The sequence below is a fragment of the Saccopteryx leptura genome, chromosome 13, assembly GCF_036850995.1.
Source record: "Saccopteryx leptura isolate mSacLep1 chromosome 13, mSacLep1_pri_phased_curated, whole genome shotgun sequence".
In the NCBI taxonomy this organism is placed as follows: domain Eukaryota; kingdom Metazoa; phylum Chordata; class Mammalia; order Chiroptera; family Emballonuridae; genus Saccopteryx; species Saccopteryx leptura.
This window is the reverse complement of record NC_089515.1, coordinates 56,244,046-56,269,997: the sequence shown is the minus strand read 5'-3', so window position 1 is coordinate 56,269,997 and position 25,952 is coordinate 56,244,046. Positions and strand designations below refer to the sequence as shown.

Below are 25,952 nucleotides of genomic sequence, written 5' to 3'. Positions count from 1 at the left end.
GGTAGGCTGGTAATTGTGGGTGAACCAGATTTATTTTTTCCCTGGAAAAAAAAATACATCTGCCAATTGCAGACAATCACTTGACAGCCCAGCTACCCACCAATTACTGTGACTCCCAACAAGACCCTTTGTGAAGATAGATGGCTTTCATACCAGCAAAACCCAATACTCGCCGAGTCCAGTGGGAAATTTGGACCACAATTTTAAACAGGTCTCCAAGCTCCCCTTGCCCCTTTTCTCTTGGTTAATCTCGTCTTTGGAAGCCCCCTCTCCTCTTTTGTGTATCCGCTCTTTGGACTCTGGACCTCTGAACCGAGTGTCAGAATCCCCCTTCCTTGTTTCTCCGTGAAGCTGCTTAAGCCTCCAAGGTGAGTACAAAACCAAAAGGTTATACACGAAACACCCGGGGGGTGCAGGTGTCTGTTTGCCTTCTGATTACCCAGGCCATTTGCTATTTGCCTAAGTCGCTCACAAAACGGTAGCACAGTAATCCAGAGAGACCTAGGGATAAGGAGAACTGAGCATAAACAAGTAGTGTGAAGAATTGGTGTTAATCATTTATTATTTATGTCATCCCACGAGGGGACCCTCCCTGCAGACTGAAGCCTTATTGTGGTCACTTGTGTGCCCCACCGCAGCCTGAGTGGTCAGTAAGGAGCCGTGGAATAAAAGTGTAAGATCAGCACCAGAATTGTCCCCCTCTGCCCCTCCATAGCTGTGAGACTTGGGGTCCCTATTTAGGAGTAGGTAAAATCATCACTGGTAACTTTCAGAAAGTCCAACAGAATTATTCATCTGTGAAATGCCTTCTGCTGAGGATTTATTTTGTACCCAACACCGTGCTACGTGTAGCGCTCCAGAGAAAAAATCAGACACCAGATCTGATGGACACACGAGGATATTAACGTGGTATTTTGAATGCAATGGAGTGTTATCATTGGCATCGTTTAAAACTCATATTGGTCACAGTTGATGCACGTAACCGAATGCTCCCTTCTGTGTGCAGCGTCGGGGTGTGAGGCTAGCGGTAGCCAAGCAGAGGAAAAAATAATAATTCTGAAGACATGGAGATTTGTGAGAGTGTCATCCAAATGACAGACTGAGCCCTAAAAGAAAATAAAAACGTATAGAGTATACCAGGAATGCAAGGCGTGTGCACAATTTACAAGTTCATTAAAGCAGTGTGACTGCTGTTTATGGCGTGGTTTGTTACCTGATCAAAAACCATGCTAAAAGAAAGGTGTGCAGGCTGCCTACGCCTCACAAAATCCACAGGTGTGTGGCCCCCATTTCGCACGTCAAGAAATGGAGGCTGAGGGAGGTCATGAACTTGTCACGGAGCCAGCAAGTGCACGTGGGGCTAATGCCTGACCTCTGGGTTGCCAAGAGCCCGCAGTCTTCGCCATTACGCCAGGACTGCCAAAGCCATTTAAAATTCTGAAGTGCCATTAACAGACACTGAAGTGCCTAGATCCACACATTATTCTGTTTAATAAGCTGTGTCACTGTGTTCCCAGTTCTCTCAAAACAAGATAAAGAACATTTTCTTAGTCTTTGTCCAAAAGTACCTGAAAGGCTCGTTTGAAAAGACATAGACATCCTTATGTTCACGGCAGCATCGTTTATAACGGGCAAGATAAGAAAGCAACAACCTAAGTGCCCATCAGTCAACGAGCGGGTAAAGAAGATGTACGTTCTACACACACACACACACACACACACACACACACACACACACACAATGGAATATTTCTCGGCTATAAAAAAAAAAGAATGAAGGCATACCATTTTCGATGACATAGTTGGACCCTAGAGAGACTATATATTAAGTGAAGTAAGTCAGAGGAAGACAAATACCATATGATTTCACTTATATGTAGAATCTAAAAACAACAATATAAACGAACAAATGAAACGAACTCCTATAGACAGAGAATGTTTTGATAGCTACCTGATGGGAGGGGGAGTGAGGAGAGTGGGTGACAAAGGGGAAGGGGTTAAGGGATACAAATTGTGAATTATAAAAAATAGTCATGGGGGGCTGTAAAATACAGCCTAGGGAATAGAGCCAATATTTAAAAACTAGGTGAGGTGCCAGGTGGGCAGTGGAAATATTAGGGTGAACACTAAATTATATAAATCTCTAATCACTATGTTGTACACCTGAAACTTACCTAATCTGGTATGTTAATGGTAGTTGAAAATTTTTGGATATGTAAATTAAAACAAAAAGGACGTTTTTTAAATTAAAAGCACTGCGTGTCCTCTGCTAGTAAATTTTTCGACCTCCAAAGGCAACCAATTTCTGACTTCTCTCCTCACCACATGTCAATTGTGCCTGTTCTTGAATTTTATCAATACATAAATGGTATCAGTATAGTATTCTATACCCTTTTTGTGTCTCAATTCAACACGTATCAGAAATTTGCTGTTTTATAATGCTGGATAGGACCCCATTCTCTTTGTATTGCACAATTGCTTTACCTACTACCTATGGATATTTAGGATATTTACAATTTTGGAACGACTATGAAAAAGGGCTGCTTTAAAAATTATGTTGTAGAATTCGTTCATCTGAAACCTGTGTAATTATGTTAACCAGTGTCACTCCCAATAAATTCAATAAAAAAATATTTTTTGCTGTTTAGTTGAATGAGTTCTCTAGTTTGGATATTAACTCATGTATATGATTTGCAAATATTTTCTCCCATTCCACGGGCTGCCTTTTTATTTTCTTGTCTCCATTATGATGGAGAAACTTGATTTTGATGTAATCCAACTTGTTTATTTCTGCTTTTATTGCTTTTGTTTTTTTGTGTGCATAAAATCCCCCCCCCAACAAATTATTACCAATAAAAATGCTAAGGAACTTTCCCCATGTGTTTTCTTCTAGGATTTTGTGGTTTGAAGTCTTTAATCCATTTTGAATTAATTTTTATGTATAAGATTATTAATTCAGTTAATTTTTTTCATTTTTTTAATGTTCAATTTTCCCCACACGGTTTTTTGAAAAGACTTTGTTTTCTGTTCAATATTTTTGGTCCCCCCCACACACACTCTTGAGATATCTTTTTGCTGTATAAAAATTGCAGATGAACAATTTTTTTTTTTCTTTTCAGCATTTCGTTAACATTTACCAAAAGAGCATATTTCTTCTTTTTTTTTTCCCTGTAGGTAATGTTCTCACCCACTCGGCCACCCTTTTGTTTTAACTGTTCGATGGTAATAGGCATAGGTGTGTGTGAACTTCCTTTGTGTATCCTTGTCGGGGTTCACTGAAACAGGATGGAGAGGTTAATACAGTTCACCATTTTCGCAAAAATTTGCAGAGCCATTATCTTGTCAGATCATTTTTCTGTATTATTCTCTCCTGTCATCCCGGCTCCCTGATTACACATACATTAAAGTAATTTTCACGTTGCCCCGTGGGTCTCAAATGCTCTTTCAATTTCTCAGTTCCTGACGCTTTTCCACGAACCCATCTTTCATGTCCGCTGACCTTTTCTGTGGCCACCCACTCAGTCCGTTATTAAACCCATTAGATGAATTACTCACTTTGATGTGTTTTTCTCATCGTGTTCCCAAAACTTTTTTAATTTTCTGTTTTTCTCATAACATTTCCAAAACTTTTAAATCCTGTGTCTTTCTCATAACCTTTCCAAAACTTTGTGATACGGTGTTTCTCTTGTAACATTTCCCAAACTTATTTTAATATTGTGTTTTTCTCAGCATTCCCAAAACTGTGTATTGTTTTTTTCTCACAGCACTTCAACTTTTCTCTCTTTCTCTCTCTCTCTTTGCTGAAACCTCTCATTTGTTCATGTATGTTACCTACCTTTTTTTTTTTTTTACATCATACTTGAACGTATCTATCATGGTGATTTAAAGTCTTCCGTTGCTAATTTAAACACCTGGGTTATCTTCGAGTGTTCTTCTAATGAGTTTGTTTTCTTTCTTACCCACGGATCACATTTTTCTGCTTCTTCCCATGTTCCTGAATTTTTTTTCTCTATTTTGTGTGAAATGACATGTATTTTTTAAAAATTAAAAGGCTATAGTAGTTCCTCTTGGAGGGCTAAAGGGATAATCCTTTCTCTGTGAGAGCGGTAGAATGTGGGATTTAAATGTTTGAATCTCCTCAAAGGTAGTTAACTGGGATTTTTTTTTTTACAACTTTACTTAGATTCAGATCCCCTGTGATGGCTTCATATATATATGTATGAAGCTCAATATATATATAGCGTGTAATGAAGACATTCCCTTCTTTAAGCAGAGACTCCAAGACCAATACGGCTCTCTTTCTGTCTCTCTCTCCAATCTAAGCCCCTCTTCTCACTCCCTTTCCTTCAAAGCCAGCTGACAGCTTTCTTTGCTCCCTGCGGAGTTACCTTTCCTCTCCAGCCCGGCCCCTGCTGCATCCTCCAGCCTCAGGAGGGCTCCTCGTGCCCCCAACTCTGCCTCTAGTTTTTTCCAGGTCACCGTCGTGCATTCAATGAGGACTTCAGTGCACATCTCAGGAGGGAGGACTGTCAGGTCCCTTCCTCAGCACACAGCATCCTGGATGCTGCTGCTTTGCCCCGAGGAAGAATTTGGTCACATCGGGGTGGGGGTGGGGTGGAGCGTTATCTCTCAGCTCTCCTGCCAAGATCTCCCTCGTCCCTCTCTTGCACGCAGGGAAGGTTTCGTTACCGTCTGTCTCCCCTGCCCTGCTCTCACCCATTGGCATGCTACCCACTTGCAGCCCGGGAGAGCCTGAGACGGCTGGCAGGTGCATTTCACTTCGGTTCGGTGGCTCCGAATTTGAATCTGTCACATAGGCAGTCTGTAAAAATGTGTTTATAGTTTTTGAGCAGTTTCTCACTGCAGCCCACCGTGGGGACTTCGTTCCTACGTCTATCTTGTCCCTGGAGATTACAACAGCCACAGAACCCTTCTCTCCCAGGAAAGATTTGCAAGTTCTGGAAAGTAATTTATTGGGGTTTTTCCATGTGTTCAGCTCGCTGATGTGTTTTGTAATTTATCCGTATTATACTCTTAAGTTTTATTTAGAAAATTAAATTTAGCAGGCTGACATTGATCAATAAGAGCACATAGGATTCAGGTAAACATTCCTATAGCATTTGAACTGTTGACTATGTTGTCTACCCATCACCCTCATCTGTATTATTCTTAACAACGTTTTGCTTCCTAGAATTGGAGATCTTTTCCAAACCTTTCAGTCAAAGAATCTCCAAAAAGCATAGAAGTTTTGCCATTCTGTGATAGAACTGAAGACACTCCTACAATCGCCCTTCTTGAACAAATTTTTTTTTTGAAATTTCATGACTTATATTAAACATTTCTCCCAAAGTGTTCATTCATCTTAATAATGTGCCAACATCGAACAATAAAGGTACCAGTGATTTGACCAATGGTCATTAAGGTTCTACGTTTGTTTTATTTTAATATTTATTTTATTGATTTTAGAGAAAGAGGGGAAGGGAGAGAGAAAGAGACAGGAATGTCAATCTGTTCCTGTGTGTGCCCTGACCACGTATCAAACTGGCAACCCACTGAGCTATCTGGCCAGGGCAGGGTTCCACGTTTGTTTTATTTTAAAATGACTAAAGAGCTTTACTACTTCTTCAAGTGGCCCTGGAATTGCATATCTGTGGCCCCATTTGTAAAGCACTTAGCATAGCCTGGAATGGGAAGTGTGTGATAAATAACACAGCCATTACTGTTGGGATGGAGAAGTACAAAATATGTCTACACTATATATGTGCAAAGCAGAGCTGGAAGGATTGAAAAATCCACTAGGGTGAGGTCCTATCCAGGTGGCTCAGTGGATAAGGTGTCCACCTGACAAGCCAGAGGTCATGAGTTTGACTCCTGGTCATGACAGATTGTACACTCCAATGAGTACACAACTAGATGAGACAACTAAGTGAAACAATGAGTTGGTGTCTCTTTCTGTCTCTTCCTCCCTCCCTCCCTCCATTCCTGTTTCTCTCAAATCAATGAAAAAATTTTTTTAAAGTCAGGAAGACAGAAAATAACATTAAGGTGAGCTGAAGGAAAACTGTTGTCTCAGGAAATGAGATGTGTGATGAGAGAAGTATATTTATAGATAATCAGAAGCAGAGAGGCTGGATCTAGGGATAGCGGAAGGACCAGTCATTGCAGGGGCTCCCGACTTATAGCCAGGACTTCCTAACAAACCAGGACAAAGGAGGAACCTTGAGCAGAAAAGGCATAGGTTGCAGTGTCTTCTGTTGGGAAGAGGAAGGGGATTGTCTGTGGACAGGCAGATTTATTTCGGGACAGGAAACCACACATGTGCTTTATCGGAGCTGGAGCATCTGTTGCAGAGAAGACACACCAAGTGGACTTCCAAGGAAGAATGGCGCCTAGGGGACCCTCAGTTTGTTTGCTCTCGAGCGCTCATGACATACAAATGACTCCTGAAGGCCTTTGCTTCACAATCCACCCTCCCTTCCATTACGAAGTACATCCTTTGATTTGGGCTTAGCTCTGTGTTGACAAGTCCTTTGTGGTTTCCCCTCCCAACATTTCTTGATTCTGTCCAGAGCCTCTCCTGAAAATTGCATGACCGTTCAAAGAGGTTCCTGGGGAAGCACCCATTGGGATGAGAAAGGAAGAAATGGAATCGGTCACAAGGTGGCAGAAGAGTCCAGCCCCACCCTCCCCTAAGAATCTTGAGAGGTCTCTATGTCTTCTTGAACTGCCGGGGATGGTTGTGGGGTTGGTTCCATTTGACCAGCTGGGACTTCTGAGAAGGGAGAACCGGGATCGACAGCAATGCCATGAAACTCCCTCAAGGCCAAGCGAGCACGAAGCCCCAGCAGAGGTATGATGGTGATGGTGGTGGGAAGATCGTTTCTGAACGAGCTGGGTGATCTGGGCTGTAGGATACAACCCAAGCCATCTTCATTGCCCAGTTCAATCCACACGGGGCCTCCTGGTAAACCCTGGGTGGATCTCTGCACCTAGGAACTTTCACATGCGTTGCCCTCTTCTAAGACTGTCTCCACCAAGAACTTCCCGGGGCTAAGTCCTTCACTTGTCTTACACCTCTGTCCAAGAGTCGTTTCTTCAGAGAAGTCTTTCTTGACAGTATCAATTCCCTATTCTACTTCAGGACTTGTCCCTGAAATTGTATTCTAATTTTTTCTTTTATTTAAAAATACCAATGTATTGATTGATTTTACAGAGAGAAAGAGAAAGAAAGAAAGAACGATTTATTGTTCCACTTGGTTGATTCTTGTATGTGCCCTTATAGGGGATCGAACCTGCAACTGTGACATATCAGATGGTGCTCTGATCAAATGAGCTACCCAGCCAGGTTCTTAGACTCTTTCCATTTGTGCTGTTTTCCTCTATTAAACTAGGTGGGCATCTTTCAGTGCCATTGGCCACATGCCCAGAACAAGGATTAGCACATTATATAATGTCAGGTCATATTTTATTTATTGATGAATCAATGACCTAGAGGACACTCATCAACAAGAGAATGCATCAACATGCTAGGAGTTGCCTGTTTTTGTCTTTTGTAATTGTGTTTTCTTTACCTTTCAGATTTTATTTTATATGTTTTTCTATAGTTTATAACGATTCTAGGGCCAGACCACCTTGGATGAAAATCTCATTGAGGTCATTGAATGAACTCTGTGATCAAGAGTATTTAAGTTCACACTGATGTGTCTCACTGTGCTCATCTGTACAATGGTGGTTTAACAAAAAACAGTTACCCTTACCTTTTTATAAGAATACGTATTAAGTGCTTTCTTAACATCAACATTACTTTTCTACCATATAAAATCTTTGATGATTTTTCACCCTTATAAAAGGTCATCCTTTACCCTTTATCCTTCAATCTACTTTTTCTAAAACGTTGGAATTTCATTTTCTCTCATTACCAGGCACACTGGATGGTCAAAAAGATGAGTACCACACTTTTCTTTTAAAAAAAAAAAAAAAAGTTCTAAAAATGTTTCCTATTTTAACGTCCTATTGTGAAATAATTTTAGACTCACACAGAAGTTGCAAGAATATTACAGAGAACTGCCATGTTTTCTTCCATTGCCCCACCAATAATGCTAACTTGCATAACCAAGGGACAATAATTAAATTAGGAAATTAACATTGGTCCAATATGTTAAATAAACTATAAGCCTTATTTAGATTTCACCAGTTTTGGAATGCTTTTTTTTTTTAAGGAGTATATAATTCTATAAAATTTTATCCCGGGTATTGATTTGTGTAACCACCAGCTTCATCAGAATTCAAAACTGGTCCATAACCACAAAGAAATTCTCCCCTGTGACCCCTCTGTGGTCATCCTTACCCCCTCCCCTTGGTGACCACTCATCTCTTCTCTGCCACTGTAAACTTGTCATTTCCAGAATCTTACAAAATTGGAACAATACAGTATGTAACCTTTTGAGATTGACTTTTTCACTTAATATTATTCCCTTAGGTCTCCCTGCAAGCTGCTATATGTAACAGTATTTCATTTCTTTTCAGGGATAAGTAGTATTTCATTACATACATGCACCATAATTTCTTATTCACTGGTTAAGGATGTGTGAGTTGTATCCAGTTGTGGACTGTTGCAAAATAAAACTTCTATGAGCATTAATGCACTCATCTTTTTATGCATATATGCTTTTATTTTTGCAGAGTAAATACCCAGAAGTAAGAAAAGGAGGTCTTATGGTAAGTGTATGTTTCACTTTATTAAAAAAAAAATTGTTAAACCCATTGCAGAGTGGCTGTATCAAGTTCCATTTCCACAAGCAATGCATGAGAATTCCAGCCAGTTCTCCTCTTCCCCGGGATAGTGACAGTATAGTTTTCTTCCTCCATTCTAGTATGTGTGTATGTAGATGTATCATATTGCGGCTTTAATTTACAGTTCCAAAATGGCTAATGGTATTGGTCATCGTTTCACATGCTAGTTTGCCATCCACATAGGGTTTCATTAGGTGTCATCTCCAGTCTTTGACAATTGTCTCGTTGATTGTTTTCATAATACCGAGTTTAAAGAGTGCTTAATATATTCTGTATTAGAGATGTAGTTCACAGATACTTTCCCCAGTCGGTGTCTTTTTTTTTTTTTTCTTCCATTAGTAGATATGTGGTTCAAAGATACTTTTCTCAGTCTGTGTCTTTTTTTCTTCCATTAGTAGATATGCAATCCACAGGTACCTTCCCTTGTCTGTGTCTTATTTTTTTTCTTCCCATTTTCTTAACAGCGTTTTTCAAAGAACAAAAGTTTTTCATCTCGATGAGGTTCCATTTATTCATATTATTTTCTTTTGTAGATTGTGCCTTTGATGTCTTTTCCTAACACTCAGTCATAAACATTTTCCTCTTATGTTTTCTTCTAAAAGTTTTAGAGATTTACGTTTTACGTTTACAGAATTATAATTCAGTAACTCTTGAGTTCACTTCTGTCTAAGGTGTGAGGTTTGTGTTGAGTTTCTTGGGTTTTTTTTTTAATTTATTGGTTTTAGAGAGAGAAGAGAGAGACTCTAATTTGTTGTTCCACTCATTTATGCATTCATTAGTTGATTCTTGTATGTGCCCTCGCCTGAGATCGAACCCATGTTTGTTTTTCATATCATTTGTTGAAAAGACTACTCTCCTCTCATTGAATTGATTTTCACCTTTGTCAGATATCAGCTGGTTGTACTGTGGTGAGTCTACTTCTGTGTTCCCCATGCTTCTCCAGTGACCTGTCTGTCTACCCCTCTGTCTGTCCCTCTGTCAAATACCACACTCACTACTGAGTTGTCTGGTAAGTCTCAAAATTGGGTACAGCAACTTCCCCAGCTTTATTCATCTTTTACAAAATTGTGTTAGCTACTGTAGTTTCTTTGTCTCTCAACATAAATTCTAGAATCAGCTCATCTATATCTAAGGTGGACACCGTCTAAGAGAGTAAACTCGGGATATTGTCATACCAGACAACATAAATCATCATAGCATAACTTATAAAAAAAATTACACACAAATGCATTAGTCCTATAATATAATATGAAATAGGGGTTTACTTGAAGTTATATGTTATTTTTTCATTTACTTTTGTTACATAAATAATATTTATAACCACAACAAAAATAGGACTTGTTAATAGTGTCAATGGGTAGTCATTAACAGTAGGATTAATAAATAAGTAATATGTGGGAGAAAATTTTACAAGACTTTTTGCTTCTGATCATTGTCAGGATAGTGTATTTTAACTCTTGATTATATGTTTAAATGTTACAGGCTATAGTTTAGTTATTTATAAGATGCATAAATGTAAGAATTTTAGGAGAATATAAGTAAAAAACATATAGGATATGAATATACTTAATTTAAACATAACAATGACATAATTAAAACATTTTTTTCCCCATTGACTTGAAAGGGAGGGAGAGAGAATGACATCAACTCGTTGTTTCACTTAGTTGTGCACTCATTGATTGCTTCTCATACGTGCCCTGACGGGGGATCAAACCTGTAACCTCAGTGCACCAGGAGGCTCTATCCACTGAGCCACTCAGCCAGAGCTAGCAATGACATAATTCTTTCTGTCCTATGATACCCAGGAATTTTTATCCTTCTGTTTGCTTTTTCAATAATACTTGCTAACAATGTCTGTAGCTTTCAGGATATAATTCATTAGTCTTGTGTAGTAATAAAACTGAGTATAGTCTAACATATCATTTACTTTGACCTGCAGCTCTGTTCTTATAGAATACGGATGACATGAATTCCTCGTGTAAGTTCCATGTCATGAGGTCAAGCTAAATGTTTTTCAAGAAAAATTTTGGAGCATAGAATGCTAAGATTTTACTTGTAGCAACAGTAGATTTTTTTTTTTAGATCAGTAAGAATTAGTTTCCAGCTTTCAAAAAAAGAAGTTCATTTTTAAAGTGTTCATCTTCAAAAAAATACCCAGAAGTATAATTTACATAGAATCTGCAGGCTTGCTTTGAAGAGTAGCTGTTTGTCAATAAAATTATCTGCAGCTAGCTATACATTCCAAATTTTCCATGATTTATAAAGACTCCAAGGTGCACGGATGCAATCATAAGTTAACCTTCATTTTTAGGGGAGTTGGTTTCAAGGCACAGAGATCATTTGAATCTGTGAAATCAAATCTGGATTCCAAATACGTTACAATTTTAAAAAGTAAAGTGAGAAAATTCTGCTTAACTTGACTGTCCTTTTCTGATGTTTTTAAAAAATAAAAGTTCTAAAAATAGTTTCCCCCCTCCTCCACAAAGTAACTGTTTTATTGATATGCATTTTCCCCCCTGCATCAGTTTCTGTCGCAACAAGCACGTGGCCTGGGGTAAGTCAGGCGCAGTCACTTCCTATTTTTTCTAGGCTCTTTATGTGGCTTCTTCAAAGATAACCAGCAGTTGGGGAAACGCGCAAATAAATTTGTTTTCTTGTTCTCCTTTTCTTTTTATTTATTTTTTTTCCTTTTTATTGGGTGTATTGGGGTGACACAGGTTACCAAATTATACAGGTTTCAGGTGTACAATTCTGCAACACAGTACAGTATACAGGTGATGATGTATATTCTGCAACACGTCACCTGTATACTGTACTGTGTGTTCACCCTCCCGCCTGAGGCTAGTCTTTGTCACCATTTACACCCCCTCCGCCTGGACCTTATTTCCCTTGGTAAAGCACCACGCTGTGGTTCGTGTCTGTGATTTATTTCTCTCTTTCCCCTTCTGTTCATTCTTATTCTCAGTGTATTTCCAAATAAGTCAAGAACATTCTTTTTTTCTCAAGAACACACTTTGAAAATACGTTTTCAAGGCAGCCCTTGAAACCATATTTTGATATATTTTTCTATGGCCCGGAAACAGGGAGACGGCTTACAGGCAGGTGTGTAAGGAAGCCATCTCCTCCCCTCCCTATAAAGCCGACAATACCACTGGTACTGCTGCATCTTCAGAAAACTGAAAAGTGACAAAAAGCTTTGTTTTAGAAAAGCCTCAAATGTATGAGAAAACATACCATACCCCATTTTCGCAGTTCTGTGTAAAAGGGGTGTGTGGATGGGGCGGGGGTGTATTTAGCAAGTAAGAGCTTCTTCTTTTCTTTGGCAGCAAGTTCATAGACCAGGGGGAGTTTGCCAAGTTTACATTCGCACTGTCTGCCAACTCTGCATATAGATGAGCAGAGTCTAGTTGGGATTTGGACAAGCTATCAATGAGCTCTAGCTCCTCTGTGTTTTCTGCGGTTTCATTACCGTGTTTGTAGAAACCAAGAAAACCCATTGATGCCTCATGTTCAAATCAAAATACTTAAGAGCTGGGCATGCTTCTCAGTGGTGGGGCCACATCACGTGACACTCGGAAAGGCGCCTGCGTGGTGATAAGACCTGATAGAAGGAGTTCTGCAAGTAAGGAGTCGATACATTCCTTGTGTCAGGATGTCCCCTTTTGTTTCTCCAAAGGACATTTCAGTGGCAACTTACACACATCAAGGAATATAACTTAACGCTGCTCCAGAGAGCAATCAAGAAAATTGCGTGGTAGCTCAGCAGGTTAGAGCACCATCCCGCTCGCTCTTACCAAGGTTGTGGGTTCGATCCCTGGTCAAAGCACAATCTGGACTCAACTAATGAATGGATAAATACATGGAGCAAAACAAACAGAAACAACAAAAACGATCTCTCTCTCTCTCTCTCAATATTAAGGAAAAAAAAAAGACAATCAATGATGTGATTCTGTGTGTTTATGTGACGTGCCCATGATCATTCAGTGGCTGCTATTTTGAACTGAGGATGGGTGTCTTTTTAGGAGACAAAAATAGAGAGAAGCTTCTGGTACATTTAGACGTATCCGTTCTTCGCATCTCCAACTGGAGAGATGCCGTCCTCACACAGAAGGAATGTGGAGATACAAGGAGGGGGATATATCTATGAGCCAAGCAGAGAGGGGCCTGGGATGGAGTCTCTCTCACAGTCCTCAGAAGGAGCCCACCCTGCTAGTGGACACCAGAAGCTCAGGTTTCCAGCCTCCGGCACAGTGAGAAAATAGGTGACTCGTCTAAGCCACTCGAGATTGGGTGCTAGGTTATCTCGACCCCAGCAACCTAATAGAGCCCCACGTAATCATCTCCACCGGATCCAGCCCTGAATTACTTTCCGTCTCTTGGCCATGAGTTTCGTTCTGCTTATTGAACGCTTCCCTCTGGTTGTCGTGCCCTTCAGAGGTCGTCAGAATAACACCATAATGTGGTTTTGTCATTTTGTTTTGTTTCATTCCCCCCCCCCCCCACAGTACAGTCTAGGACAGGCTGCCTTTGGCCTCGCGCTGTGTTCATTGCCAGTCCCTGAATTCTCAGAAAATCGTTGGTCGCCACATTCAGAGGCATTAAAAACGGAACCAACTCCAAACAGGTACGAAGCAAGAACCCTAAAAACCCACACACAGGTAAAGTCAGACACGGGCTAATGCTTGCGACTGTGCCACAGTTCGATGGCGCGTTAAAAACCACATCCCTCACATTTTTGGAGTAATGGAAGATTCATGGGTGTGGAGCAAACTCCTGATCACCAGCATCAACGGTTGGGGGGGTAAACATAGTGAGAACAGCTGTGAAAATCATATAGCATCTGTTATATTCCCAGGTCACCAAAAATGCATCCAATCCCTGTGTTGGAACCACCACATAAATTCTGTAGGGTTTTTTTTTTTCCCCTATAATCTTTTCCACTCATAACCCCAAACTGGGATTTATCAAACCCTACAAGGGGCGATCTGAGAAGTGAAATTTTCATTGTGGTAACCAGAGCGATCCTCGGCAAGCTACTAGAGTTCCACATAATGGTAAGTAGCCTACCAGAGGCAGATTGAACAGCTGCACACCGGGCATGCTCTCTGGGCCCCAGCTTCTCTTAAAGGGCCCCGCAAAACTTGACACTTTTTTTTCTGATGACCCCAAGTTTGGTTTCATGTCTGCAATGTTATCATGAATAGTACATAATATTTTTTATTTATTTAAAAATATAGTTAACATGTATTTTTATTTTCCCTCCCCCTCTCTCTCTCTCTCTCTCTCTCTCTCTCTCTCTCTCTCTCTTTTTAAGGGCCCAATATTTTCTTCTGCACCCGGGGGCCCTCAACAGACCTTAATCTGCCTGTACCTACAGCCCACGTTGTTGATCTAATTAGCACATCATGTCTTCTGATCTTATTATGGACATGGTGTTTCTCTCTCATTCATTTTGGCATTTAATTTTCTTATCAGTGTTTCTAGAAGCGTTGACACGCAGGTCCTGTCCATGTGCATTTAGATTTATAGCTATTTTGAGCTCTTGCAAATGTGCTGGGTTTTCAGGACCTAGCGCATGTCTGAGTCGAGCTGAAAGTGAGCTAGCCGATCAGTGTCTGCCTGCCTCAACTGCTCAGGGGTGGGGGTGGGGGTGGGGGAAAGCACGAGTTCGCTTTCCAAGTCCCTGTGCTCCCCCTGAGCAATAAAGAACATCCATTCACTCCCATTCATGGATTCACGAAATTTCCATCTACATCTTCATTTCCTCCCTGGTGAGCTGTGTGGTCCCCCCCCCCCCCCCCCCCCGCATCCAACGGGCATCTCTGGATGTCTCCCATTCACGTCAAAATCCGCGTGTCTAACACTGAACGAAGCATCTTACCCCACACACTGCTTTTTCTTTTCCTGGCTAGCAGGTGTTACTAAAAAATACGCCATTGCATGCCAGAGAGCTGACCACACAACTGCACTCTTCCTTGTCCTTATGTCTAGCGTGTAATCCATCACCAATTTCCTGTCAACTCATATCCAAACATATATCAATGTTTCCCCGCACCCCCCCCCCCCACACACACACACACTAATTTCCATCTTCATTGCTCATTCTCTGGGGAAGGTCATATCTCACACCTGAGTTATTATACAACACTCATCTTGAATCATCAGTGACCCTACTCATGTCACCAACACCCCTCGGATGCTTTTAAATTTTTTCTTTTAAAGATTTTTATTTGTTTGTTTTAGAGAAGGGAAAGAGAGAGAGAAGAGAAGGGAGGGAGGAGCAGGAAGCATCAACTCCCTTATGCGCCTTGACGGGGCAAGCCCAGGGTTTTGAACTGGCGACCTCAGCGTTTTAGGTCGGTGCTTTACCCACTGAGCCACCACAGGTCAGGCCTCAGATGCTTTTGATATCTCGCTGACATCATCTCTAGCAAACTGCCAATGTTGACCCCCATCTCCTCTGAAATCATTCTGAATAGAATAAAGGGATATCCTAAAAGCATAATGCCAATCAGATCAGTGCCAAACCCTTAAGTGATTTCTATTTACACTTTAATACAATTTGCTTGTTTATTAAGTATCTGCAAGAACTGGCCTGTGTCCCCCCCCACTCTTTCCTAATTACATGCAACTTCATTTTTCTTTTTCTTTTTTTACGCCCATCCCACATACATATTGTGTCACATAAGAGAGATGTAGCTAATGTTATGTACTTAAGAACTCCTAACTATTTAGTAGGTGAAAGAAAAATGTGGCAAAGTGAAAGTTAAGGAGGGATATTTTGGACACCCCCCCCCCCAGATTGGCAATCAGAAAAAGGAAATAATATGCTGACTCTCCCTGGCTGGTTACAGCATCCTCCCAGATACAAAGGTTGTGGGTTCTATCTCCAGTCAGGGCATGCACAGGAGCAGACCGATGTCTCTGTCTCTCTCTCTCTCTCTCTCTCTCTCAAATAAATAAATAAATAATAAAGAATGGGCTGACTTAAAATACGACAATCTTTCAGCACAATTCCCTCTAAATCAGTTGGGTTTTCCTATGGTTAAAACTGCTTTCCAGCCTGACCAGGTGGTGGCTCAGTGGTTAGAGTGTTGGACTGGGATGCGGAGGACCCAGGTTCAAGACCCCGAGGTCACCAGCTTGAGTGCGGGCTCATCTGGTTTGAGCAAAGCTCACCAGCTTGGACCTACTATGGCCGCTGGCTTGAGCAAGGGGTTACTTGGTCTGCTGTAGCCCCACAGTCAAGGCACATATGAGAAAGCAATCAATGAACAACTAAGGTGTCGCAATGAAAAACTGATGATTGATGCTTCTCATCTCTCTCCGTTCCTGTCTGTCTGTCCCTATCTATCCCTCTCTCTGACTCTGTAAAAAAAAACAAAACACCCCAAAACAAAACAAGAAGAAAAACTGCTTTCCATCTCAGAGGACACTGTTGACTCAGTGTAACATTTTTTTTTTCTTCTCTTTCCCAAATGTTCTAGATTCCAGCCCATTCTAACATTGACTTCTCATCTTCTTTCGAGTAGATTTCCAGAAACTTCTCATAGCCTCACACGTCTGTGAAGTTGGGGACTTCACACAGCAGTCCCCAACTCCCAGAACCCACCTCCAATGTTCACTCTTCCCACTGTTTTCTGGTTGCTAATTCCTCCCACCCAATCGATGCACCTTGATATATTACCCCTCTGGCAATGTCGGAGTTGGGTGCACAGGTTTGGGCCTCCTTCAGCCTCTGTACTTCTAGGGTGACACTCTATGCCCTGAAGTGTAATTCTTACTCATCTACATCTCTTTTTTTATTATTTTTTTTTATTTTTCTGAAGTTGGAAACTGGGAGGCAGTCAGACAGACTCCCACATGCGCCCGACCAGGATCCACCTGGCAGGCTCACCAGGGGGCAATGCTCTGCCCATCTGGGCCCTTGCTCCGTTGCAACCAGAGACATTCTAGTGCCTGAGGCAGAGGCCACAGAGCCATCCTCAGGGCCTGGGCCAACATTTTGCTCCAGTAGAGCCTTGGCTGCGGGAGGGGAAGAGAGAGACAGAGAGGAAGGAGAGGGAGAGGGGTAGAGAAGCAGATGGGTGCTTCTCCTGTGTGCCCTGGCCAGAAATCGAACCCGGGACTCCTGCATGCCAGGCCGACACTCTAACACTGAGCCAACTGTCCAGGGCTCATCTAGATCCTTTGAAGCATGCTGAGTACTCTGTTAGCACAGGACAATGTCCAGTCTGTTTACTATGGCATCCTGATTCCTAAGCATGGTATTTATGACCTATCAGGTGCTCAACAGACATTCCAAACTAACGCATAAAAACAAGGAAGTTATTTGTGCAACGATAGCAGGGTACAAGAACACCGGTTTCTATTCACTTAGCACAGGATATTGACTTTTATTATATACTTGATCAATCAGCAATAGCAAGGGCAAGTGGATTTTTTTTTTCCATTTTGGTGCTTGCTATAGGTATTAGCTTGGAGCACTGACCTGGTTGTAACCTTGGCTCAGTTACAGAGTATGAAGTAATTTATCTGCAGTATTTCTCCGTTAAAAAAAGAAACAAAACAACCTCACACCTGTTAGAATGGCTGTGAGCAAAAAAAAAAAAAAAAAAAAAGAAGAAGAAATAAGTGTTGTAGAGGAGGTGGAGAAAGATCACCCTGGTGAACAGTTGCTGGGAATGTAAATTAATGCAGACACTATATAAAACAGTGTGGAAGTTCCTCAAAGAATTAAAACTGAAACGACCAAAAATATGATCCAGCAACTCCACTTCTGGGCATTTATCCAAAGGGAACATTGCAATATTATTTGTAGTAGCCAAGACATGGAAACAAACTAAATGTTCCTTGGCAGATGAATGAATAAAATAATTTGGTCCTATATATATATGTATGTATTTTAATATATGTATGTTATATAATATATAATATGTATATTATATATGTGGGTGTATATATAATTCAGCCACATAAAGAAGGAAATCCTCCATTTGCAACAAGATGGATAAAAAACAGGGCATTGTGCTAAGTGAGATAAGTCAGCTACTACATAATCTTACAAGTGGAATTTTAAAAAACCTAAATCGTACCTACCTAGAGCAGACTGTAGGTGAATCTTGCAGGAAACACTTGACAAACCCTCCAATCTTGGCACCGACCCCTCAAATGGAAGTCAAGGAGAGATACTGAAGGGTCTTGTCTCTGCGCCCCAAGCCGCTGACCCTGCAGGACCAGGCAGCGTGCTCAACTCTGAGGCCCCACATCCGGAGAGTCTCTTCCTCGGTCTGCGGCTTCCAGAGACAGCTGAGAAGCTGAACAGCCCTGCCCTTGACGTCGTAGGGGTCGGCTACGAGTTCCTGCTGATTCTGCCCTTCTCTGAAGGATCCCTCCTCTGCGGCATGGTGCACATGCCTGCGCCCATGAACGTGGGGCCGCTTTGGAGTTGGGAGGTGAATACGAACCCCTCGCCTCACCGTGATGGGAGTGAGAACCGTGGTCCTGCTCCTGGGTAGCCCTGCACATTTAAACGTAAAGGAGCAAATCTGCTCTGATTCTGCAGAAATTGTTTCAGGTGAAGAGGGAGGTAAATGTGTTTTCTTTCCATTTTATGTTACTGAGATCTGACTTACTGACTTTAGAGAGAGAGAGAGAGAGAGAGCAGGGACAGGAGCAGGAAGCATCAACTCCCATATGTGCCTTGACCAGGCAAGCCCAGGGTTTCAAACTGGCGACCTCGGCATTCCAGGTCGAAACCTTATCCACTGTACCCCCACAGGTCAGGCTCAAATTTATTTTGTGTCAGTTTCAGTGTACTGCTTGGTGTTAGACAATTATATACTTCATACAGTGTTCCCCTGATGTATATCCAGTACCCCACCTGGCACTATACAGTTATCACAATATTATTGACTACATTCCCTGTGCTTTACTTAAATTCCCCTGTCATTTTAAATTTAAAGGAGCAAATGTGTTTTGATTCTGTAGGAAAAAAAAAATGGGGGGGGGGCAGTGAGAGGATAGTGTAATTTAAAAAAAAAAAAACTCTTAAAATTTCTATACACTCATCTTGGCTCTAGGTAAGAGGTGGCTTCAAAGTCAGGTCATTGCTGTTGGAGTTGTTGCTGAAATGTGCCCCCTCCCCCAGGGAAGACTTGACAGGAAGTCCTCTAAACTGGGAATGGGTTTTATCTCGGCACACCTGAGACTTCCTGAGCATCTTTAGCACCCACACCTTACCTGTCAGATGCTGCCGTTCCATGTCGGAGATCCAAGCCCCCAATCCAGGATGCAATTCCCTCACCCAAACAGAACGTCCGGTATAGTTCTGTGGGTGATACATTCCTCTCCACCAGGTGGATTTAAGGGCAGGCGTGGACCCCCGACTTCTGAAGGGCCCGGCAAAACCCCAACTTGACACTTTTTTTCTAATGACACCAAGTTCGCTTTCATAGGTGCCATTTTAATGTGAATAGTACATAATTTTATTTATTTAAAAATATGGTTAATATGTATTTTTATCATCCCTGTCTCTTTCTCTCTCTCTTTTTTTTTAAGGGGCCCAATATTTTCTTCTGTGCCCAGGGCCTCAACCAGCCTTAATCCTCCTCTGCCTCTCGTTATCTATGTTGCCCAAATACAGCTTTAGCCAAATCATCTTTCCCAATCTTCTGAAATGTGAAGAATTTCTGGTCTTCTGTTAATGGCCCAGTTCTCTCTCTCCCCCCTCACAAGACTGAAATCCTCATGGATTTACCCTGTCACGTCCTCCACTCCTGCCTGGACCCCATCCCATCCTCTGAGGATGCCCTAATGGCCCATTGCCAATCAAGAACCACCGACGTCCCAATAGGCCACCTTCCCACCCAACCCACCTTCCTCTCCCAGGTGTCCTTTGGGTGTTTCTTGGACTCCTTCATCTCAGCCCTCCTGCTAAAGTAGGAGGATGATTTGCTTAGGTCCATTAATCCCCCCCTAAAAAAAAAAAAAAAAAAAAAAAAGGTTTCTTAAATTTGTAGTCAGAATGATTGCTTTCCCTAAAAGGTGAATGTGATGATTCATTAGAAAAACAAATCTTTACCCTTGTGTGTGCGTGTTGTGTGTGCCCATGCATTGGGTAGGAGGAAACTGAGTAGAGACCCTAATGTGAAATTTTAAGGAATAAACCAAAAGGCAGGAAGTAAGGAGCAGGCAGGGAAAGGGGAGTCTCTGGTCTCATCTCTGTGGGTTCAAATCCCAGCCCCTCCTATTAACTTCATGATGTAGGGAAAGTTAAATACCTACTTTGTTCCTGTCCTTCCTCCCTGGTGTAGATGTAATTAAGTGCCCTGTCTCGTAAGACTGTTGTGAGGGTTGATTAAAAGGAACGGCATATAAAGGGTTTAGTGCAATGTCTTGCTCTTTACGTGACCACAAAAAAGCAGTTATTAATTTAATAAAATGTAGAAGATGCAAGTGAGGAAATTACTCTGAATATTAATAGCTGTTACTTCCCTGGGATGCAGTTATGATCATGTGTGTCCTTGTTTTTATACTTTCCCTGTTATTTGTCAAAGTGTTGAACCTGTGAGTTAAAAATAAACTATAAAGTTCACACATTTATGAGTAATGAGTAGTGATGTCCCCAGCCTTCGAAGTATTTGTATTTGTACACATTGTGAGATGCCCCCCTTCCCAACCCATACGACTTTGTGGAAAAGATAAAAGCACACTTCTCCAGAAATGATTGTATCACAAGAAACTTTAATGTTTATTTTTGAAGTTTACTCATGGTGGGGGTTGTGATGGGAGTTTAGTAAACTGTGCCAAATGTCCACATTGAGACCAGTCCAGTCCACATCACTGCACTTCCCAACGATGTCGCCTGTGCCCAGCAAGGTCATAAACAGAGAAGAAAGTTGACTTTTCTTTTGCTTTTGGCCAGCCTGGCTGGTGAGTCCTTTGAAACTCTCCAGGGACAGTCTATCCAATACACATACATCATCCGTTCTCATATAAAAGAATAAGATGGAAAATTTGTCAAATGTATTTCATAAGTTTAGCACATATCTGGTACAAAAAATAATAATTCAAGAAATGTAGCACAAAAAGGCGGAAGCACCAACAGAGCTTACTTATAAACATACATGCAGAAACCCTACACGCTATCATCTAGGAGTACTGAAATGGTTACAACGTTGCATCTTTAAAAGGAATAAAAGCATAGTATACTGGAAACTTAAAAGTTAACACGTGAAATACTGCACTGGAAATCCTGAATACTCTAAATGTCCCACCCCACCACCTCCACCATCCTGGCGAGGGTCAGAAACCAGGAATTCTGCCTCCTGGGGACCTGGGACCTTGCTAGTCCTCAGAGACACTGTTGCGGGGGCAGGGGCAGGGGCAGGGGAGAGGCGGGGCAGCCTCTCGCATGGCTCTGGCCTCCTCCAGGGCTTCTCTGTATCGGGAAGGCCAGGCCTGGGGGTCTTTCTTAAAGACCCGGGCCAGGAACTCCATGATCTGCAGCTTGGTGATTTCATGGGTGGCACGGGGGCCCCAGAAGAACTCGTATTCAGGCGGCTCCACGTGGGGCACGCGCTGGTATCTCAGGTAGCTCTGCTGCACGAACTCCTCGGTGATGAGCTTGCGGACGTCGGCGAAGGTGGAGTGCTTCTTCCAGGGCCGCAGGCCCAGGATGCGGAGCACGTTCCAGACGGCGCTCTCGCGGGCCCCGCGCCCCTTCACGTAGATAAGGCTCAGGATCATGAGCAGCAGGCCCGTCATGGGCATGCGGCCGCTCAGCGCCACCCTGTCCAGCTCCTCGGGCTCCAGCGCCTTGACCAGCGAGAACTCCATGGTGTGCAGGCTGGTGAGCCGCAGGTGCAGGCCGAAGACCCGCGCCAGGATGAGGCTGGTGCGCCGCAGGATGCTCCGGCACCACTTCTTGTAGCTGCCGATGACATCCCGCACCATGTCGGGGAACCAGATGATCATGCGCTTCTGGTCCTTGACCAGCACATACCACATCAGCTCGTGCGCCTTCTGCACCAGCTGGGCCGGGGCGGGAGGCGCAGGGCCCGGCTGCGCGGCGCTCGGGGCCGGGTGGGCGCGGCCCTCCTCCGCGGCCTGCAGCAAGGCCTTCGGGTCGTCGTCCTCGTCCGGAGCCTCGGGCGGCGGCGAGACCAGAGCGGCGTCGGGAGGGCCCGGGGGCGGGCTGTCCGGCTCCGCGGCCAGGGGCGCGGCCTGGAGCGCGGGCTCGGGCGCCTCCCCTGGAGCCTCAGGGTCGCCGTGCGCCCCGTGGCTGGCGGCCTCGGCTGCCAAGTCGGGGTCGCAGCCGTCCTTACTTTGTTCGGACATGTCGGCTTGGCGCCACCAGGGCAGGGGCCTCCGCGAGTTAGAGCTCCACGAGCCTGCGCTCCCTCCGCGGACTCCTGGAGAGGAAGTGCGCGTCGCTGCGCGCGGCGCCTTCCGCAGCGGCCGGGTGGGGCGGGGCGGCGGCGGGACGGGCCAGTGCGCCTGCGCGCCCACGGGCCTCGGTCCCGGCCGCGCGTGGGGTGGAGGGGTGGAGGGGCGGGGCGGGGGCCCGACGGGGCGGGAGCGCTCCGAGGCCCCCCGGCCCCGCGCAGTGACCCCAGGTGTCCGGTGCGCCCTGAGCAGGTGCGGAGATAGTCTGAGCACTGGACAGGGGAGTCCATTCAAGAGTTCAGCAATAGTCTGAACTTCGGAGGCGCTGAGGTTGAGGGTGTTAGGAAAGCTCCACTTAGTTCATTCCACGTAGGAGCCCCCCCCACACCCCTCCCGGAGAAAGATGGGTATACTTGGCGTTTCCCGACCCAGAATTGGCACCGCAGTAGCGACCCATCGGGCTTGTCCGAGAAAACGAGTAAGTTGGGGTGAGGTCGCCGGAGACAAGACCAGTAAAATTGGACTTCCCAACCCCTCCCCAAAGTCACAGGAGATATAGAATCAGAAATACAGAATGCAGTCCAACAACGTGCCCACAGAACTTTCGTGGATGTCACATACGAGTGACCTGCGTAGTGTTTACGTGGTCGTTGATTTCGGTTTCCCGTGTCTGTTGGGTATGTTTGATTTTTCTTTTTTTTTTCTTTAAGAGTTCAGACTTTTACTAAAAAGAAAAAAAATTAATTGAATTTACATTAACATTGGTTAATACAATTAGAAGGCTGTCAGGGGCACAGTTCTATAATAATACATCATGTTGCTCGTAGTTTAATTTTCCCATTAAGATCCCATTATTCAACGATGGCCATATCAATTAGCACAAACTGGCACGGTGTCTTTTCCCCTGGTTGCCTAGCAACCTTCTTCCCCTGCGACCTCCACTCTTGTGTTCACGTGGAAAGGTCACCTTCTCACGGGACCCCAGTCCCCACCTTCTCACAACATCTAACAGTCCCACCTTGGCATCCAGGCCCAAGATGACTTTCTTCAATTTTTTTTTAGGTATTATTTATTCATTTTTAGAGAGGGAGGGGAGAGGGAGAGAGAAGGGGGGGGGAGGAGCAGGTAGCATCAACACCCATAAGTGCCTTGATCAGGCAAGCCCAGAGTTTCCAACCAGCGACCTCAACAGGTCAACACTTTGTCCACTGCGCCACCACCGGTGGTGCCACCACAAGCCCCAAGACGACTAACAAGAAACCATGGTGCCATGGTTGACATCTGGTAGTCTCTCTCAGATGACCAACGAGAAGAGATGCAACCTAGTTATGGCTGTCTTCCAATTTCTAAAGACATGTCCGCAGTGGGAAAACAAAGCTGGACCCCCTCCCCCCCAGGGAAGGATCCCTGGTTGACGCCAGGGGGGGCCTTCAGCCCTGCTGAGCTTCCTCAAGCCTGCTGTTTCTTAACTAGACCACCCTGAGTCTGGCCATGGCCACGTGAAACCCCCCATCTTATGTAGAGTATTGTCTTAATAGATCTAATACTCCATTTCTCGTGTCCTCTGTCTCATTTCTCACTTTATGTAAGCTTTTCCTTTTCTTTCGTTTTTTTTTTTTTTTTTTTAAGTAGGCTGGCTTCGAAGACTCTTCCAGCCTGCTCCTCCTTCTTTGGATTCTTCACACTTGTCTCACCTTTGAGGGGATCATTCCCATACCCCTGCCTCCAATAGGACTTCTTCACTTTTTCCTTCACAAAGGTAATTTTTACATATCTTTCTGTTGAATATTTCCCCACTCCATTTATCTCGATCTTTTTCTTTTAATGTATAGCGTTCCGTTTTTCTGAGTGCGTCTTCCAGAATTGTGTCAGTCAGTTCTATTTGGTTTATTGTTATCATTATTTAAGAATGGGTCTGCATCAATTTATTGCTCATCTGCTTCTTTAAAATAATCCTTGTTTCTTACACTTTATATCCACGCATTTCTTTTCTTTTCTTTTTTTTCTCTTTCACTTGGATGCTTATTGTTTTTCTAATCATTCAGGTCAACTCGTGAGTCCATTTAAGGTACTTTTTAAGAATAAAAATGTTGGAGCCAATTCTTTAAACATCAGCTCAGCTTGGGGCAAAGGCCATGTTTTTTTTTTTTGGTTTTTTTTTTTTTTGGTTTTTTTTTTGGCATGGTAAGGTTATTAAAATCACATCCTTTTGTTTCATCCTCCTGGGCTTTGTGGGTTCATGAAATTAAATTTCAAATGTGGACACAACAATTGTGAAAGTATGCATACACACAAATATATATATATTACATATATATATATATCACATATAAAAGCAATTATAAGAAACATTTCTGCAACTATAAAAGCCCCTACTGCCACGAGCTATCAGAGCTCTGGCCAGAGGGCTGCTCAGGTGTCAGTCACCACCTGAGATGGACTTACTCAGGAGAAGCTGTCCGGGTCAACTGTGAGCTCACTTGCCAGCTCACTTCTGACAGGAGAGTTGTTTCACACTGCACCAGGGCCTGTGGGTTAGGACCACTTTGAGGTATTGTGCCCAGAGGGTCTTTTTTTTTTTAAGTTATTGATTTGAGAGAGAGAGAGAGAGAAACATTGATTCATTGTTCCACTTATTTATGCATCTGTTGGTTGATTCTTGTATGTGCCCCGACCTAGGATCGAACCACAAACACGGCCTATGGGGACGGCACTCTAACCAACTGAGCTACTTGGTGAGGGCCCTGCTCACCGAGGATTCAAAGCATTGGAACTGATGCCCCGTTTTGGAACGAAATTCAAGGTAGATGCATAGTGGTGTCCCCCCCCTCTTGAGTTCCGCTGTACACATCTGCTGAAATAATAGCATTTCTATCCAGGAAATGCTACCCATCTGCTGAAGGGACTCCATGTCGTACCAAGAAGAAAATTTACGGAGAGGCGGGTGGGAAACATGCAAACTTGGGGTAGACTTTTCAGGTCGAGAAAGTGGCGTTGTGTATCACCTAAGAGGTCAGCAGCTGGGTCGCTGCCCAGTAAGGTGCCCACCCATCAACCAGAGATGCAGACTCTCGTGACAACAAGAAAAGGGACAGAGGACATGATGGGAAAGAAGATAAAGCCAATACAACTGGCACAAGGCATTTACAACTGCTTTACTTTAAGGGTCAAGGTTAGGGTCTGTAGCTCCAGGGATAAATCGGGTTCGCTGGGTTCTCCACGGTCGACCCTGTTAGATATGGAAAGTGAGTTGTCGAAGCAGGGGCCAGCTACTTAGAAACTACAGCCTGAAGTTGCAGAACAACCCCCTGATACACACACACACACACACACACACACACACACACACACACACACACACTCGCGGAGGGCTACTCTTTTAAATCAAGATTCCATAAATCAAGTTCCACAGAGGCCGGAAGTCCATGGAGAAGTTAGAACAGAACAGTTTGGTGCAGACAGTTTTGCTGGTGGGTCACTTCAAACTCTGTAATGTGAAACAGATTACACAGCTGTGGATAGGCCGTTCTTGGCAGACTCAGGAATTGAGGAGGAGAGGCCTGTCCTGGCACTGGTTTCCACAGTGAACAGGGGAGGGAGGGGGGTTCGCCCCAGAGACTCCAAGGGGCAGCGCGCATGCTCACAGCGCAGAGGCCCAGGGGCCTCTCCTGAAACGTGAACCCTTCTGGCTCCCTCCTGTCCGCATAGGCTGCAGCCTCCACCTTGGGAGCCCCCATCCCGGCCCCAGATGCAGGCCAAGGGATTGAGAA

The 25,952-nt window shown here is 43.6% G+C and overlaps 1 protein-coding gene across 1 annotated transcript; it reads right to left on the bottom strand.

Annotated features, from left to right (window-relative positions):
- Window positions 1–20,518: 20,518 nt before the first annotated feature.
- Window positions 20,519–22,240, bottom strand: NDN (necdin, MAGE family member). The gene has a single exon (XM_066355061.1). It carries the CDS (start codon window positions 22,132–22,134, stop codon window positions 21,142–21,144), a length of 993 nt encoding a protein of 330 aa, XP_066211158.1. The 5' UTR covers window positions 22,135–22,240; the 3' UTR covers window positions 20,519–21,141.
- Between the last annotated feature and the right edge of the window lie 3,712 nt (window positions 22,241–25,952).